General features: G+C 36.6%; 2 protein-coding genes across 2 annotated transcripts; both read left to right on the top strand.

Moving 5' to 3' along the window:
* The first annotated feature begins 5,643 nt into the window (after positions 1–5,643).
* On the top strand, positions 5,644–11,108 carry LOC127499721 (trans-1,2-dihydrobenzene-1,2-diol dehydrogenase-like). The gene is made up of 7 exons (XM_051870251.1): positions 5,644–5,889; positions 5,985–6,096; positions 7,269–7,432; positions 7,536–7,788; positions 10,257–10,381; positions 10,632–10,782; positions 10,876–11,108. The coding sequence occupies exons 1-7, from the start codon at positions 5,800–5,802 to the stop codon at positions 10,983–10,985; spliced, it is 1,005 nt and encodes a 334-aa protein (XP_051726211.1). The 5' UTR covers positions 5,644–5,799; the 3' UTR covers positions 10,986–11,108.
* Positions 11,109–11,542: 434 nt separating this feature from the next.
* Positions 11,543–17,888, top strand: LOC127499723 (trans-1,2-dihydrobenzene-1,2-diol dehydrogenase). The gene is made up of 7 exons (XM_051870252.1): positions 11,543–11,795; positions 12,427–12,538; positions 14,422–14,585; positions 14,665–14,917; positions 15,113–15,237; positions 17,377–17,527; positions 17,669–17,888. The coding sequence occupies exons 1-7, from the start codon at positions 11,706–11,708 to the stop codon at positions 17,776–17,778; spliced, it is 1,005 nt and encodes a 334-aa protein (XP_051726212.1). The 5' UTR covers positions 11,543–11,705; the 3' UTR covers positions 17,779–17,888.
* The last annotated feature ends 1,348 nt before the right edge of the window (positions 17,889–19,236 follow it).

Raw genomic sequence — 19,236 nt, 5'->3', positions numbered from 1 at the left:
CTCATGATTTCATATGTCTACTATTATTATGAAGTAAACCTGAATCAATTCTCAGGAAAAAGAGCAGCTGCTGTTAAATTATGAATTACGACTCATACAAGAATGTTGTATGCCATGCTTTTAGTGTTTTATTCCCATGGTGACTCCTGTATTTGGTGCTTTAAGTCCATTTTTTTCGCTAACTTCCCTCTGTCTCGTTCACTCGGATGTATGTCATTGCTTACGTTGCACGAGTGCCCTCTACTGGCAGAATCATTGCAATGTGTTTAAATAGTCATAATCACATATCTTAAATCCAATTACGACATTTGTCTTATGTGGTATGTGGTAGTGGAATTTTGACTAGTCAAAACTAAATTACGACTAGTAGAGCCAGGGGTATTTAATGCTAAAACGGCTTGCCGTATGTAATGGTAAGTTTACCTTGCTTTCTGGAATACTCTGTTTACTCTGTTTTCCCCGTGTTTAGAATGATCTTGATTTATCCTTTTGCCTACTTCTCAGTGTACCTGGATATTGTTAACTATTTGGATCCTACTCTCGCTCGTTTCTGAACTACACCACGTTACACAAATAATATCCATACAGAACTTAGTATATTTAGGACAGTTTGGATTTGGTACCAGTCTTCTTAAAGGTACATGATATGAGTTCTCTCACCATTTCATTCAACTTTATGAAGTATGGGTAATTTTTGTTTGTTTATTCAGCTAAAGTTCTGGGAGAGACTGGGGTCGTTGGCACCATTTTCATTATTTGTTTAATATTTCTGGTGGAATAAACAGCAACAAAACACAGTTAGATGGAAAAAAAACTGTGTCAAAACATAGGCTATTGTTAATTCATGACTAAAATTTTGTTGGAGTTATAGTGTTAAATGACTTTTAAAAGAGGGTTTTAAGTAACAAGATGGACCTGAGACCACTCAGCTAACATTTAAATATAATTATTATCATTATGATACATTTATGACATTTTAAACCATTTCTGCAATAAATGTTTATACTGAAGGTTGTACCTCATGTTTTAGCAGCACTTCTTCAATTGTCACTTCTGTCCGAGTTTTCAGTTTAGAGTTGAAATCTTTCTTCCAGTCTTTGAATTCTTGTTTCAAGATCATCTGTTTTTTGTTCAAACTCTTCTGTTTTCCTTTCCAGATCGTCTGTTTTTTCTTCAAGCTCATCTGTTTTCTTTTCCAGATTGTCTGTTTTTTGTTCAAGATCATCTGTTCTTTCTTCCAGATTGTAAATTCTTTCTTCATGATCAGCCATGTTTCTAATATTCAAAGTCTTGTTAGCCACCTCACGCTTATAAACCCTTAGTGATTGTGCAAACCAAACAGAAGATGACAAGAACTTTTGTTCAGTCCAGCACATATTTGATTCGCTGTCCAAATGAACACGTGTCTCCAGACTGGTTAGTCCAGATGACTCTGAAACTGAAATCTGGAACAAACAGCGCAAACATTGTATTCGCACACCGCAGAAACAGGAGTAGCACGTTTTCATTTGAAAGCCCATGGAGAATTCAGTAGATCTAATAATCATTTCCAGGTGCTTGCAGAATCTTTCAAAATCATCCACCAGACCACAGAGAGTTAACAAATTATATCGGCCATTGCATTGACTGTAATGAACACTAATCCAGACGTTTGATTTAAAAAAAAAAAAAACATATCTTGTCATGATAAACATCTAAACTGCAGGATATGCAATTTGACCACTTTTATATATTCTTAAGAGAACATTAGCTTTAGTCATGTCTTCTGGATTCAGTCCTTCTAGGCTATTTGAGATTTAATTGTCCAGCTATTCATTCTTTCTCAAACAATGTATCAGCTTGGTAGCTTGTAAAGCTGACCTTTGGGACCTGTGGTGTGGGATCTACACAGACTCAAGAGTGAGAATACATCACACCCCAAACTTCTTTGCGTTACCTTTCTTCAAAAGGCACTTACAGAGCAAAGACAACTGGTGTGTTTGAGGCACTATTTATTTTCTTTCAAGCTGTGAGACAATTTCACAAAGCATTTCAACTTGATGCAAATAGAGTTGCTATGACATAAACAAAGTTATGTAAACCAATGCAAAACGGTGCAACAACCTGGATAGTGCCGCACCCTGTACTCACGTGATCTATAGGAATCAGGTCAGCGAAAACACCCAGGCTGCTGTTTTATATGTAGGCACTACCAATGTCTGCTTAATTGATGCCACACAATCTCCAGACTGCATGATAACCGGCTCATGTAAACCATATTAGTTATGGGACTTACAGTAATATACACACTATACAGGTATAAATAATTCACATGAACAGATAAATACTTTAAATTACTTTAAATACTGTACTAAGTACAGCTTAGAAATATAATATTGCACGTTCTGGGTGGCCCAATTACAATGAGGAGAAATAATATTTAAATCATTATTATTATTTCACTTTAATGCGAAAACACTGTAAGACATTTACTATCTTACGGTGGCGCATTGCTGCCACATGCATAATATTTTTTCCACTCAATTATCTCGTAATAACGAGATATTATGTCGTTAAAATGACATCTTTTCTCATAAAAATTAGATGTTAAAACGTCATCTTTTCTCGTAATAACGAGATGTTATGTCATTAAAACAGCATTTTTCTCGTTAAAACAACATCTTTTCTCGTAATAACGAGATGTTATGTCATTAAAACAGCATTTTTCTCGTTAAAACAACATCTTTTCTCGTAATAACGAGATATGTTGTTAAAATGACATCTTTTCTCGTAAAAACGAGATATGTTGTTAAAACATCTTTTCTTGTAAAAACGAGATATGTTAAAACGATATCTTTTCTCATAATAACGAGATATTATGTCGTTAAAATGACATCTTTTCTCGTAAAAACAAGATGTTATGTTGTTAAAACATCTTTTCTCGTAAAAACGAGATGTTAAAAAGACATCTTTTCTCGTAATAACGAGATATTGTCGTTAAAATGACATCTTTTCTCGTAAAAACGAGATGTTATGTCATTAAAACGACATATTTTTCTCGTTAAAACGACATTTTTTCTCGTAATAATGAGATGTTATGTTGTTAAAACAACATCTTTTCTCGTAATAATGAGATATGTCGTTAAAATGACATCTTTTCTTGTAAAAATGAGATATGTTTTTAAAACAACATCTCTTCTCGTAAAAACGAGATATTATGTCGTTAAAATGACATCTTTTATCGTAAAAACGAGATGTTATGTCATTAAAACGACATATTTTTCTCATTAAAATGACATTTTTTCTTGTAATAACGAGATGTTATGTCGTTAAAATGACATCTTTTCTCATTAAAACAAGATGTTATGTTGGTAAAACAACATCTTTTCTCGTAGTTATCGTGAGCATTGTAATGTTTAAAGCAGATGTCTTAATGTCAGTAATGTTAGTAGACCGAGAAGATTTTAAAACGAGCAGTTCATTCATAAATACGTAAGATCGCTGTGGAAATACAAACTGGAAGTCAAAAGACAACGAGCGCAGCGCTGAAAAGGGGCGGAGCTACATAAGGTCTATATAAAATCCAAAGTCTATTATAGATCAGATAAAGGTACTATATTTCATACACGTCACGTACAAAATATGTCGTTTTAACGAGAAAAATATGTCGTTTTAATGACATATCTCGTTTTTACGAGAAAAGATGTCGTTTTAACGACATAATATCTCGTTATTACGACATAATTGAGTGGAAAAAATATTATGTATGTGGCAGCAATGCGCCACTGTAGTATCTAAATAAAAAAATAAATAATATCGTAGCTGTCTGTTGTTCACCCTTTGTGTCTGTCTGTGGGTTTTACAAATATTTAACCAATGAAACCTATTAAAAATAGCGAATGACTAAACCTCGTATCTCCATTGGCTCCTCAAACTGTCAGTCAAACCTCATAACTCCGCCCACCGCTATCATAAATGAAGTTTGGAGCGTCTCTGTTTGTTTGCAATGCAATGGTGAATTAAGACCTTATTCTTTGAATAAGTACAGCGTTTTGTTTACTCAAGAAACACTATATATATATATATATATATATGTCTTAAATAGCCTCTGCGTAGCACTTCGTTTTTAATAACATGAGATTTTGGCCAAATTACAGAAAACACTGAGCTACAACATAGTTACAGTAAACTGTATAACCTGTAAGTTGATGACGTAATGCACTTTATGATGCTGCCATTCTAATGACAGACAAACACGCATGTCCGAAATTCGCTTGTCAGAAACCTTGTAACTCCATTTGACACTGATTTTGGTAGAATATATTGACACATGCAAGTATCTGTCCATAAAGCCACAATATGATATTACCATCGAATGCCACTATACTTTGGGTCACGATAACATCTAACAACTCTCTCTCTCTCTCTCAAGAAATAACCGGGAAAAGGTTGGTTCCGGCGTGAAGCGTAAAAAAACAAGGGTTGCGTTGCCATGGTGACCAGGTCCTGCCTTACCGGTGCGAGATTAGGCCGCGCGCTTCCATTTGCATACAGATTGCCCAGCTGGTACCTTGTTGCCATGACGACGGCACACAGCATCCCAGCATCCCTCAGATGAGTGACATCATTGATGATTTTACCCCAAACACACCTGACAGAGTTATCAATGACACACACACACACACACACACACACACACACACACACTTGTCTTTCTGTGGTGGGAATTTCCATTGACTTCAACTAATTTAATACTTTCCTATTTACATTTTTTTTTTTATTATATTACATTGTTATATTATGTTAAATTATATTATATTATATTGTTATGTTATGTTAGTTATATTATATATTATATTATACACACTCACATCTCACATTTATGCATTTTGCAATGTTTGTAAAATTTCAGATGGTTATTGTTAGCCTCAAATGTACAAAAAAGGGAATTAGAAACATTATATATATATATATATATATATATATATATATATATATATATATAATAAAATGCTAATTTTCTATGTTTTGTTTGCCATTTGAGTATGTTGTATTTGAATTGTCTACACAAACTAAATGCTGTTTGATTTTATGATGGCATCACAGCGCCACCTAGTGACTGACTGACACAGGCTGCAGGCTTACTGACTACAGTTTCTTATTTGATTTTTTTTTTCTTCTCTCTTTAAAATGTCATTAAATTATTATATATTTTGCTTATTATTTTTATTATAAGGTAAATTAATTTATCACAGCACAGAACTAGTTAAAATTAACTTGTGGAAGCAAAAATGTGTTTAACAAATGTGGAAAATGTAAAATATACATTTAATACTTTATACATTTAAATATCGTTTCAACCTTTAAGAACAAATTTCAGATTCTTATTTTGAAAACTTTTCCATTTTTACATTTAATAGGCCTCAAAATATATTTTGGCAGGTCACCATAGGGAGTGACGTAGCATGTTTTCTTATCATGCATTACACAAGCATACTATCCTACAGTAATAACACAGGTAAAAAATGCTTGTTCATCATTAGTTGACACATTTAATGAAGATCTGATTTGTGTTGAGTCACTATAAGCTCATCATATTCAGCCTTGAACACACTGATGTGCCGTCCCACGCGTTTAATCTTTAACAAATACAGACAGAAGAACTACATCCAGGCCTGAGCGACAAAGACAGACGTTTACAACCGTTTCCAATCACAAAGTTACACTTTATCAGATCACATCACATGACATCTGCATGCTCACCTGTACTCTGGACCGCAGATAAATGCAGGACTGTTCGTGCGGGACGTCAGAAGGAAAATGGCAACTCGCTGGGGAATCTGTGGAGCTGGAAACATCAGTCATGATTTCTGTGTGGCTCTGAAGACACTTTCTCATCAAGATCACCAGGTACCGTCCAGCCTGAACTAAACATGTGATTTTAAATATGATAGTCTATAATCATTAACTTTCTGTGTGTGTCTGTGTGTGTGTGTGTTTTGTAGATAGTTGCAGTTGCAGCAAGAAGTCTGGAAAGTGCAAAGAAATTTGCAAAGACTCATGGGATTCCAAATGCATACGGCAGTTACAATGAGCTGATAAAGGATCAAAATATCGGTGAGTAAATGGATTACTATTATTGTATTTATTGTCCCCCTCAATCACTAACTTTTCAAACATACATCTCTACAATCCTTTTCTGCATCAAAAGATTTGGTCCTACCTTCAGATTAATTGGATTGAGAGCGTTGCTCGACAATTAGAGATTTCAAGATGCTCTTGAAGCTCGATGGAAGTAATTTAATTGCAGGTATTGATAATAGTTTATGTAAAAGTAATTCACTCTGAGACTTGTTATAGAGAGGTTTACGAATCACCAAATACAATGGTTTCGGTTTAATAACAAGATACAGAATAAAAAACAGAACATAAAGGCGAGAAAGTCTTCACCCGAGGTGTGGCCACCTTCTGTTACAATGTTTCCAATATATAGTCTCCAAAGATCACATCCTTTTTCCAACATAAACATTTCCTTATTTGTAAACAGGAGTACAGCGCCTAACACTGCACTGTTTCCTGTTTCATACAAAATATAAGAAACAAAGTTCAGCTGCAACCTGCCTAGCAACACCTTTTGTAGTCTGTGTCACATTCTATGAATTTTGACACATTTTTAATCACTTGAACTTAAGACCTTCACGTTAGTTCCCTTTAACACTTCTAGTTAAAATAAAAACATACATCTCGGTTAGTTTCGATTAACACTTCTGAGTATAATAAAAACATACATTGTGTTTAGACATCATTTTAACCTTTTATCCCTTAAACACAATTTTCAGATACAACCGGCGCTGAAGCTTCCGTTGTCAAAGCTTCAACCTTGTTTGTAATCTGTCCCGTTTCACCCATAAAAGTACTCAAAGCATATGATTGTTTTATAAGCATAATCAATTTCAAATTAATTTTCTGTTGCTGCCTCAGTAATTTAATCATCTCTTTGGCCTTGGAATCTATCTTCATTCTTTCCATCCTAGTAGTTCTTCTTCTCCTTTTTGGCTTGCTTCTTCGAGATTTTGTCTTGCTCTTTTTGCAAACCTTGAGTGATCAAATCAACCATATCAACCCTAAGTTCTTTTGCTTTATGTGGTTCTTTTGGCAGAAATTTATCAGTAAAGTTCATCTCATATGTCGGACTCTGCTCAACACTATGATAGATAGATAGATAGATAGATAGATAGATAGATTAGTATGCATACTCAAAATGTCTCTGTCATCATGTCCTCTGTCAGATGTCGTGTACATCGGTATTCTCCACACACATCATCTTCAGGTGGGTCTGCTGTTCCTGAACGCAGGGAAGAACGTGTTGTGTGAGAAACCCTTCGCCATGAACCTCCGAGAGGTCAAGCAGCTCGTCTCGGCCGCCAGGGAGAACAACGTCTTCCTCATGGAGGTAAACGCAGCATCTTCATGAAAGACATTTTAACTGTCCTAAAAAATAGTCATCATTTTCTCATGGCAGCTGAAATGAAACACGGCATCTGTCTCTCTCTCAGGCCGTCTGGTCCAGGTGTTTTCCGGTGTACGCTGAGGTTGGCAGGCTGCTCTCAGAAAACACCATCGGGGAGGTGAAGATGGTGAAGGTGTATTTCGGTTTACCTCTGATGGACCGGACGCGCACCACAGATAGGGAGATGGGCGGAGGAGCTCTAATGGACATCGGCATTTACTCTCTGCAGTTCGCACTGATGGTGTTCAAGGGGGAGAGACCAGAGTCCATCCACGCCACAGGGGTCCTGCTGCCCTCAGGTACAGAGATAAGATCGTATCTTTAGATTCTAAAGTATATTCTAACGTATAAATACACACGCAGCAATTGTCTGAACAGGGAGACAAATCAAATACTAAATATACTATCAAAATCAGAATCAGATTTTATTGTCAAGTGTGTTTGCCGCAATGTTATTTTATTATCATTAAGACATGTTTTTATTAGTTTTAGTTCCCTTTGGAATGGGAACTCGCACTAACACATTGGCGTTCCTCAGTGTGTCTTCGAACGCAGTGTCTCGCTCCCCTTCTCAGGGAACCATGGTTACTGTAACGGGCTGGCTGTGTAGAAACTCGCACGGCGATGAAGATAATTCTCAATAAGTCTTTGCTAGATAATCCAACAGGCAAACACAGATGAAGGCAGGAACACACATGTAACATACGACACCCGACACTGAACTGAAGAAAAACCAGGAACTTAAATACACAGACGATTGACTCAAATGACAGACAGCTGTGATGATTAGGGTAGTGTCCATGGTGACTGATTGTGGACGGGAAAGATGAGCCGTTTATTTATGTCTATATAGTTTTAGCTTTTAGTCTGAGATTATTTATATCTTAGTATGATACTATTATAGTTTTTGTAAATATTTTGAAATTTTCTGTTTTCATTTTAATTTTAGTTTATATTTTAATATGATACTTGAACTTGATTTTATTTTTACAGTTTCTATTTTCACTTTAATTTAAGTTCAAATTTAAGTATTCTGTTGTATGTTTTGGTAATTTAATTTAATTTAAGTTTTTAAATATTTCTATATTGATTTAGTTTATTTATATCTTAGTATCATTAAGATACTAATAGTTTTTGTTAATATTTAGAATTTTACTTTATTTTTTACATGTTCTGTTTTCTCTTTAATTTCAGTTCAAGTTTTAGTAATTTTGTTGTATATTTTTGGTCATTTTTAGGGGCCAAGCACCGAAGGTGCATAGGCACATATTGTATTCATTGGCGTTCTTATTATTATTCTTTCATTTCTGCTCTGGAAGTGTATGGCAGCCATAGAACCGCATGGTAAAAAGTTGTGAAATTTGGCAAACTGATACAGGTCAGTCTGAACTGTCACCATAGCAAATTTGGAGTCTCTAACTCAATCCCTTTAGCGCCACCACCAGTCCAAAATTTTACTCATTTACTCAAAATTATTTTTCCTCCGATTCCTTCGATTGCACCCTATGACGTCATTTTCCGTCATGAAACTTTTCCTGCCAAGTTTTCCCGCCAAAAAACGTACTTTTTCGAACTCCTCCTAGACGGTTGCTCCAATTTTCATGAAAATCAAATCAGATCATCTTCAGACTATGCTGGCAAAAAGTTATCAAAAACTTTTTGATAAACCCAACCATTCTTGAATAACACGCAAAAAAATTCAAAGAAGAGCACGATGGAGCCCGAGAAGTTTCGAGACAGCGCCACCTAGTGGTGAAATCAAATATTCATATGCTCATAACTTTTGATGTGGTTGAGATATTTTCATAGGAGTCATCTCCTTAGATTGAATCCTTGCCGAGTCCAACGATACCTAACATGCTAGGCTTCGCATTATGGTTTGTGCAATGTTTCGATTTAGCGTTAAAACAATGTTTGCAAATATCTTTGAAACCGTTAGTACAATTGAGACAAAACCCCCGTAGGAAATTCAGAAACACAGGTTGTTGGCTATACATTAAAGCCCAAATGCCCATATTTTGATGGTAAATGGCAAAAAAATGCAATCAAAGCAATTTTTATGTACTCATACATATACACCCTGAACGAAATTAGATATTTTCACCAAATTTAACACACTTATTTATAGGTTCACTCTGAGGACACATAAAAAAGTGGTGGGATTGCGTCTGTTGGTGGCGCTACAACTGAACAAAATATTAAATTGCCACTAACTACAATAAAGTTTATAAAATAAAATGTTATATTTTACTGATGATTTTACTTCTTGCTTGCTTGCTTGTGCTTGGCCCCTTAATATTTTACTATTATTATTATTATTTTAATATGACTCTATATTTTTAGTTTTTAGTTTGAGTTTTATATCTTAGTATGATACTGTTATAGTTTTTGTTAGTATTTTGAATTTGATTTTATTTTTACAATTTCTATTTTCACTTTAATTTCAGTTACATTTTTAATCATTTTGTTGTATGTTTTAGTAATTTTTATTAGTTTTAGTTTTTTATGTTTATATAATTGTAGTTTATAGTTTTTGTTAATATTTTGAATTTAATTTAATTTTTACAATACCTGTTTTCACTTTAATTTCAGTTAAAATTTTAGTAATTTTCTTGTGTAATTCGGTCATTTTTATCAGTTTTAGTCAATATTCTTGTGCTTTGTGCAAGTGCAACAAAAGGTTTTTGTCTGAGACGGTTCTTTGCTTGTAGAGGGCATTTTTTCCAGATGAACTGAACATGATCTTTGGTTCATCTGTGCATCTCAGGAGCCGATGAGTCGACGGTGGTGGTCTTGAAGTTCTCCGGGAACAGGATGGCAATATGCGCTTGCACTATCTCTTGTATGCTTCCAAATGACGCCACCATCTGTGGAACCGGAGGAACCATCAGAGTGAGTGACTGAATGAGAACAGACACACATGGGGTTTCTGGAGGCTTACCGTGGTGCTTCATTTTACATCATTTCAAAGCAACAAATACTGCATTCAAAATTATATCAGTTCATGCATTCCCTGGGAATCGAACCCATGACCTTGATGTTGCTTGCGCTGTTTGAGCTACAGCTGTAATTACAAACCAGTGTTTTATGCAGAATAAGGCATTAGTATGCATACTGATCTGTCATCTGCTCTGTGCACTAGGTTGCGCATCCCATGCACTGCCCAACCACTCTGGAAGTGAACGGGAAAAAGACGGAGTTTCCTCTCCCTGAGCCCGCATTGCCTCTGAACTTCGAGAACAGTACCGGACTGAGGTACGAAGCGGAAGAAGTGAGACGGTGCCTCCTGAAAGGTAACACACAGTTAAACACAAATATATCCCATGAGTTCTGGGTGTCATGCTGTTAACAATATCCGTCCTGAGCGACTCTCATCTGTCTTACAGGACTGAAGGAGAGCATTAAGATGTCACTGACAGACTCCGAGCTTCTAATTGAGATCATGGATGAGGCCAGGAGGCAGGTGGGCGTGGTTTATGAGCAGGACAGCCAATGACTGCCCTCCATTTCTGCCTCACTGGACGGTGCTACTCAGGAAAAGATCATGTTTGAACATTTGTGTAATAAAAGTCATGTGTGTAGAAAATTGTGCACAATAAATATGACTCTAACAGTGGAATGTGTTAAATCTTTTCTTACAAAATTATAAGGTGGATATTAGTTTTTTCAAAATATTGTATAGTTATAATATAATAAATGTATAGTCTTTTGCTTCCGAATCGATATTTTAAATAACTTAAAATAACTGTGGTAATCATTTTTCATTTATTTATTTGTTTTTTATTATCATTTATGGCTGCATTTAGAGTACAAGATTACATTTTTCTTGAAAAAACCCCCCAAAAAAACCCATATTTGTTAATTATCTGGTTTTCCAGCATGGACAACAGTGTATCATAATAATTGTTGTATATTGTGTACTGGTTCACATAAAACTAAAACTCAGCCAAAAGATGCATAAGCAAAAGATCGCCCCCTAGCGGCGTTTAGTGAAATTTAAAAACGTTTCGAAACAGCTATGACGTAACGAAGCCTCGTTTACTAAAATCACGTGACTTTGGTAGTTTTGAAACGCGCTCCGAATCATTGGTTCGAAACAAATGTTTAGCTGATCTTTCGAAGCTTCACGAAGCGTTCCGAAAGCGCCTATCAGCTGTCTTACAGTAACACACACACACACACACACACACACACACACAGAGAGAGAGACGGCATCATGGCGATCAGGTGGGGAATCTGCAGCGCTGGAAAAATCAGTCATGACTTTACAGTGGCACTGAAGACTCTCCCGCCAGAACAGCACCAGGTACAGAGCCGAGACACACCTGAGAAACTCCTGGAGAACTTCAGCTTAGTTTCAAACTACAGGATAAACTCGCACACTGTCACTGTATGAAGGCGTTAACCGAGTTAAAACTGATACTGACAGCTGACACGCATCGAGTCTCATAAGACACTTTAATGATGCATTCCACAAACTTTTATATGATTTGCTGAGTGTAAACAAACCACATCTGAATCCGGAAACTTCACTGTGCGGCGGAGAAACAGCGACACCGACAACTGATACATTGTTGCATAATATAGCGTTTAATTATGCACAACAAGAATAGATACATTGTTGCATGTAATATATAACATTTGATTATGCACAACAAGAATACTTTGTTGCATATAATATATAATGTTTAATTATGCACAACAAGAATAGATACATTATTGCATCTAATAGAGCGATTAATTACTCACAATAAGAATAGATACATTGTTGCATGTAATATATAACGTTTGATTATGCACAACAAGAATAACGGTATATGTAGCTACTAATATGTACAAATTGTAAAGTAAAATTTAAACAAATGTACATAAAACATGAAATCTGGTATTATTATAATTTTAAGAATGATAAAATGGTGTTTTATTGCTGAATACAGGTGGTGGCTGTGGCTGCACGTGACCTGAAGCGTGCGCAGGAGTTTGCGCAGAAGCACAGCATCTCACGCGCATACGGCAGCTATGAAGAGCTGGCCAAAGATCCAGAAATCGGTGAGACAAAATGCTGATCTCAGAACAGCGTCTGTGCAAAACTACCATCATCATGTGTCCGTTAAACTGCCTCCGTCTGTTCTCCTGTCACATAGTTAAAATCATCTATTTTACTGAAATAGATGGATTTACTGAAATTCCAGCTGGGTTTTTAGTTATTTTTATTTGATTGTATCAGATACTGTTTCTGATATTCTATGTTTTTCCAGAGCTTTATCTGCGTTGCATTAGAATGTCTTACTAATGGACAGTTAAAGGAAATCAGCAGAGCATTAGAAGTTTAAAGGGGTCATGACATGAGAAATCAAAATTTGCATTTTGTTTTGTCAGAGAGGCACATGATGCATCTTACTATGGTTGTAGCAGCATGGTAGTAGTATTGTAGTAGTAGTAGTATGGTAGTATTGTAGTAGCAGTATGGTTGGAATAGTATTGTTGTAGTATTATAGTAGCACTATGGTAGGAGTTGTATGGTAGTAATAGTGTGGTAGTAGCACTATGGTTGTAGCAATATGGTAGTAGTAGTAGTAGTAGTATGGTAGTTGCAGTATGGTGGTAATAGTATGGTAGTAGTAGTAAGTAGTATTGTAGTAGCACTATGGTAGTAGTTGTATGGTAGTAGCACTATGGTTGTTGTTGTTGTTGTTGTAGTAGTAATAGTATAGTAGTAGCAGTATTGTAGTAGCAGTATGGTAGTAATAGTATGGTAGTAATAGTATGGTATTAGCAGTATGGTAGTAATTGTATAGTAGTAGTATTGTAGTAGAAGTATTGTAGTAGTAGTATGGTAGTAGCAGTATGGTTGTAATAGTATTTCAGTAGTATTGTAGTAGCACTATGGTAGTAGTTGTATGGTAGTAGCAGTATTGTAGTAGCACTATGGTTGTAGCAGTAGTATGGTATTAGCAGTATGGTAGTAATAGTATAGTAGTAGCACTATGGTGGTGGTGGTGGTGGTGGTGGTGGTGGTGGTAGTAGTAGTAGTAGTAGTTGTATGGTAGTAGCACTATGGTTGTAGCAGTACGGTAGTAGTAGTAGTAGTAGTATGGTAGTTGCAGTATGGTGGTAATGGTATGGTGGTGGTAGTAGTAGTAGTATTGTAGTAGCACTATGGTAGTAGTTGTATGGTAGTAGCACTATGGTTGTAGCAGTATGGTAGTAGTAGTAGTAGTAATATGGTATTAGCAGTATGGTAGTAATAGTATAGTAGTAGTAGTAGTAGTAGTAGTATTGTAGTAGCAGTATGGTAGTTATAGTATGGTATTAGCATTATGGTAGTAATGGTATAGTAGTAGTATTGTATTAGTATTGTAGTAGAAGTATGGTTGTAATAGTATTGCAGTAGTATTGTAGCACGATGGTATTAGCAGTATGGTAGTAGTATTATGGTAGTAGCACTATGGTAGAAGTAGTATGGTATTAGTTGTATGGTAGCAATGGTATGGTAGTAGCACTATAGTTGTAGTAGTAGTAGTATGGTAGTAGCACTATGGTGGTGGTGGTAGTAGTAGTAGTAGTATGGTAGTATTAGTAGTAGTAGTAGTATGGTATTAGCAGTATGGTAGTAGTAGTAATAGTTGTAGTAGTATTGTAGTAGCACTATGGTGGTGGTGGTAGTAGTAGTAGTAGTAGTAGTAGTAGTATGGTAGTAGCACTATGGTAGTAGTAGCATGGTAGACCAGGTTGACCATGCTACAAGAACATTACCTGTAGAAAATGACGATGATGATTCAATAATGACTCAAATAAAGAGGACGGTGAACACACTGACAGATATCCAGTGCATGTGTGCAAATGTATTCCAGTGGGATTGTTCCAGATGTGTTGTTTCCTGTCATGTGAGAGTGTAGAGATGATGTGTTGATGACGGTTGTGTGTTTCAGACGTGGTGTATGTGGGCACCATCCACCCTCATCATCTGTCGGTGGGCACTCTCTTCATGAACGCTAAGAAGAACATCCTGTGTGAGAAACCGCTGGCCATGAACCTGAAGGAAGTTCAGGAACTGATCGCCACAGCAAAGAAGAACGACGTCTTCCTCATGGAGGTGAGGAGATCTTCAAGTGTTTGGGTTTGATTTGCATACTGTACTGTACTGGAGCATTTCTTCTGGCTCTCCTCTGCAGGCCGTTTGGACCCGTTTCTTTCCGGCCTCTGTGGAGATCAGCCGGCTGCTGTCCCAGAAGGAGGTGGGTGAGGTGAAGGTGGTGCGTGCGGATTTCGGCGTGCCTCTCATCCATGTGGTGCGTGCCGTGCAGAAGGACCTGGGAGGAGGTGCTCTGCTCGACATCGGCATCTACTGCCTGCAGTTTGTGCTGATGGTGTTTAACGGGGAGAAACCGGAGTGTGTTCAAGCAACTGGATTCTGTCTGGACACTGGTACTGAACGGGCCAAAGTCAGTTAGACATATAGATTGATGATGATGATTGACACATCGGATCATATCTGATGCATATATATATTATATATATATATATATAAAATGCATCTTGATGTTCTTCGCAGGTCAGAATAACAACATTTAAAGCATCAAATCACAGGTTTGACAGTTTGTTTGATTGGAATATCCGCAGGTGTAGATGAAGCGATGATCGTCACGCTGAAGTTCTCTGGACACAGAATGGCCGTCTGTACCTGCACAATCGCCGCTGAGCTTCCAAACGAAGCCATAATCGTCGGTACCAAAGGCACCATCAAGGTCTGTTGGAAACGAGCCAATGTCAGAATGCTGGTGTTTATTAAACCGGGCTAAAGCACTACCTTTCCATTCCAGCTAATGTAGAACTGCTCTCAACAATCTAAATATTTGATAACATATTACTGTAACTGCTGTCACATTCTGGCGAAAACAGCTTTTAAAGTGAATTTATTGTTAAAACTAAATCACATGCACCCAAACATCTCATGATCATGATTCAGATTATTTACATTTACTTTCATTCATTTGGCAGATGCTTTTATTCACAGTGACTTCGATTAAATCTGATGCAGGCCTGCAGAGCACATCACTTCTTACAACCTGAATTCTGGAAATGTTGGGACGTTTTTTAAATTTGAATAAAATGAAAACTAAAAGACTTTCAAATCACATGAGCCAATATTTTATTCACAATAGAACATGGATAACATAACAAATGTTTAAACTGAGAAATATTGCACTTTTATCCACTAAATGAGCTCATTTCAAATTTGATGCCTGCTACAGGTCTCAAAATAGTTGGCATGGGGGCAACAAATGGCTGAAAAAACCAAAAAATTTTGTAAAGATTCAGCTGGGAGAACATCTAGCAACTAATTAAGTTAATTGATATCAGGTCTGTAACATGATTAGCTATAAAAGGGATGTCTTAGAGAGGCAGAGTCTCTCAGAAGTAAAGATGGGCAGAGCTGTGAAAGAGTGCATAAAAAGATTGTGGAATACAATGTTCCTCAATGTCAAATTGCAAAGGCTTTGCAAATCTCATCATCTTCAGCATCAAAAGATTCAGAGAAACTGGAGAAATCTCTGTGCGTAAGGGACAAGGCCGAAGACCTTTATTGGATGCTCGTGGTCTTCAGGCCCTCAGACGACACTGCATCATTAATCGGCATGATTGTGTCAATCACATTACTAAATGGGTTCCAGAAACCACTGTCGGTAAACACAATCCGCCGTGCCATCTGCAGATGCCAACTAAAGCTCTATCATGCAAAAAGGAAGCCATATGTGAACATGGTCCAGAATGCGCGTCGTGTCCTGTGGGACAAGGCTCATTTAAAATGGACTGTTTCAAAGTGGAAAAGTGTTCTATGGTCAGACGAGTCCAAATTTGACATTCCTTTTGGAAATCACGGACGCCGTGTACTCCGGGCTAAAGAGGAGGGAGACCTTCCAGCGTGTTATCAGCGTTCAGTTCAAAAGCCAGCATCTCTGATGGTATGGAGGTGCATAAGTGCATACGGTATGGGCAGCCTGCATGTTTTGGAAGGCACTATGAATGCTGAAAGGTATATAAAGGTTTTAGAGGAACATATGCTCCCCTCCAGATGATGTCTATTTCAGGGAAGGCCTTGTGTATTTCAGCAGGACAATACAAAACCACATACTGCAGCTATTACAACAGCATGGCTTCGTCGTAGAAGAGTCCGGGTGCTGAATTGGCCTGCCTGCAGTCCAGATCTTTCACCTATAGAGAAAAATACATCGACCACAAACTCTTCAACAGCTGGAAACCTATATCAGGCAAGAATGGGACTAAATTTCAACACCAGAACTCCAGAAACTCATAACCTCGATCATCTTCACACTGTTTTGAAAAGAAGAGGAGATGCTACACCATGGTAAACATGCCCCTGTCCCAACTATTTTGAGACCTGTAGCAGGCATCAAATTTGAAATGAGCTCATTTAGTGGATAAAAGTGTAAAATTTCTATTATTTGAATAGTACCTTTCAGACATAAAATGCATCTCAATGTGCTTCACAGGTCATAAAAACAACATTTAAAGTATTGAAAAAATTTTTAAGTAAATGATGAAAAAAATGGCTAAAGAGACTTAAAATACATACATTTTAATAAGCAAATGTATTCATTTTTTACTTTAATAATATGTAATAGGTAACATGTATGTAAAATGTATTTTAAAATTAATATTTAAATTAACTTAACTTAAAAAAGATATGCTTCCAAATGCTTGGAGCTCGTCTTATTTAGTGTTCCCTGGGAATCAAACCCATGACCTTTGTGTTGCAAGTGCCATGATTTATCAGTCAAACTACAGGAATATTCAGTGTATGAGTTTTAAAGGCACATATTGCACTTTCAGAGCTAAATCTTTTGTGGTATTTTTGTGATCAGATTCCAGCTCATATGTGGTGCCCGACGTCTCTGATCGTGAACGGTGTGGAGACTCAGTATCCGGTGCCTGAACCCGGCCTACCGCTGAACTTCATCAACAGCACAGGCATGCGTTACGAGGCAGAAGAGGTCCGACGCTGCCTGCTTAAAGGTAATCATCAGTACCAATGATAACCATGTTATTCAAGCATTAACCACAAGATGGCACTTCTGTGAAACACTGGATTAATGACCTTCAGCTCATAAAGTCATCTGATCTGGACTCTTATTTATTGCTTGTTATCTGGTGCAGGTTTGAAGGAGAGTTCACGCATGTCTCACGCAGACTCTGCGCTGCTGGCTGAGATCATGGATGAAGCCAGGAGACAAGTGGGCGTGGTCTACAGCCAGGACAGCCAATGAGCTTCCACTGTCATCGCTGCTCATTAAAATAGGTCAATAAAAGGTGTTTGGTGCTCTTTTTTTTTTATTGGTTCAGCCACAAAATAAAAGCAAAAGTTTTATACTGTTGACATCATGTGTGTCTTTCTGGTTCTAACACTTTATTTTAGTGTCCTTGTTACATATAAATTGTGAATAATGACAAGCAACTAACCTAAATCACATCCTAATCCTATAGCAAGTACATGTAGTTATTATTACTTAATACTTATGACAATAAACTACCCCCAGAAATAGACTTTCTGATAAGATGCAGAACTGTCTTATTTAGCACAGTAGTTCTGTTTTGATACTCAAACTATAAAGTGTAAATCATATAAATTCTCCATCTTATTCAGCCTGTCTAACGCAGTTCATGGTGATGTTAAGACAATTTTTGTACTTTGACTTGTCACGATGACCCTTTTATTAGTGAACTTAGAGCTCTAGCTCCATTTCACATCTAATAAAGCTTTATTGTTTATGTGGCTGTACAGATGCTTTTACGTAAGTGACCTTGGGCAGAAACACAAAGGGAGTATTCAACACAAGAGCAGGCTGGTAATTGAGCTACTTTATCCAGAGAGTATTTAGACCTCTTTTTTTTTTTTATCTAAACCCTTCAGTATCACTTGTTATTGAAAAGTTAGTAGGAGAAATTGCAGCTGTCAGTGATTGGACTGATGATCTGAAAAATTGATTAAATACTATAGCTGAACATCAGTACCCATAAAATTTATACTTTGTTTTATAAATTCTATTTATTAAAACCATCAGTAAGTGATTTGATGAATATTACAGTTTTTTACAGACGCTAGGACACATTTCTCAATACTTCGGTCACTTTTGCAAAACTCTTCACACAGTGAGCACAACAGAAGTCTATGTGGGCTAAACTGAGGATCAGTTATCATTGCTTTGGCACAAAATGCATTCAATGACTACATCTCTCAAATTTCATGAATTCTTTTCTCACTCAGACAACAACTGCCAAAACTCTTTGTACGTACAGGCCAATTTGCACATGCTTACATACTGTTTTCAAAACTGGTAAACTTAAGTTCAAAACAGTAACATAATACAAAACTGAATAAGACAGAAATTTGCTACATTTCTACAGTAATACAGTTATGAAATATATTCTGAATCTAAAAAATCAAATACTATCAAAACAATTAGATGAAACTGAACACCTACACAAGCATTAGTCTTTCAATTTCATTACCATCAATTCAAAAAGGGAAACTTAGGAATAATTTTGTTCTGTAATGTAAACATGGACCATGTAACATAAACTGCAGTGAATTATAAGCAGTAGAGAGTGTCATTCTTGCTTTGTAAAGAAATTTTAAAAAAGAAAACATTGTATAATGCTAACTGATGTTAGTGTTTTTAGGTCGATGTTTTATGAGTGACAAAGTGTGTTTGCTCAGTGAAAAC

The sequence above is a fragment of the Ctenopharyngodon idella genome, chromosome 18 (genome assembly GCF_019924925.1).
Source record: "Ctenopharyngodon idella isolate HZGC_01 chromosome 18, HZGC01, whole genome shotgun sequence".
Classification (NCBI taxonomy): domain Eukaryota; kingdom Metazoa; phylum Chordata; class Actinopteri; order Cypriniformes; family Xenocyprididae; genus Ctenopharyngodon; species Ctenopharyngodon idella.
The sequence above is the reverse complement of the archived record's forward strand: the minus strand, read 5'-3'. Positions and strand labels throughout refer to the sequence as shown.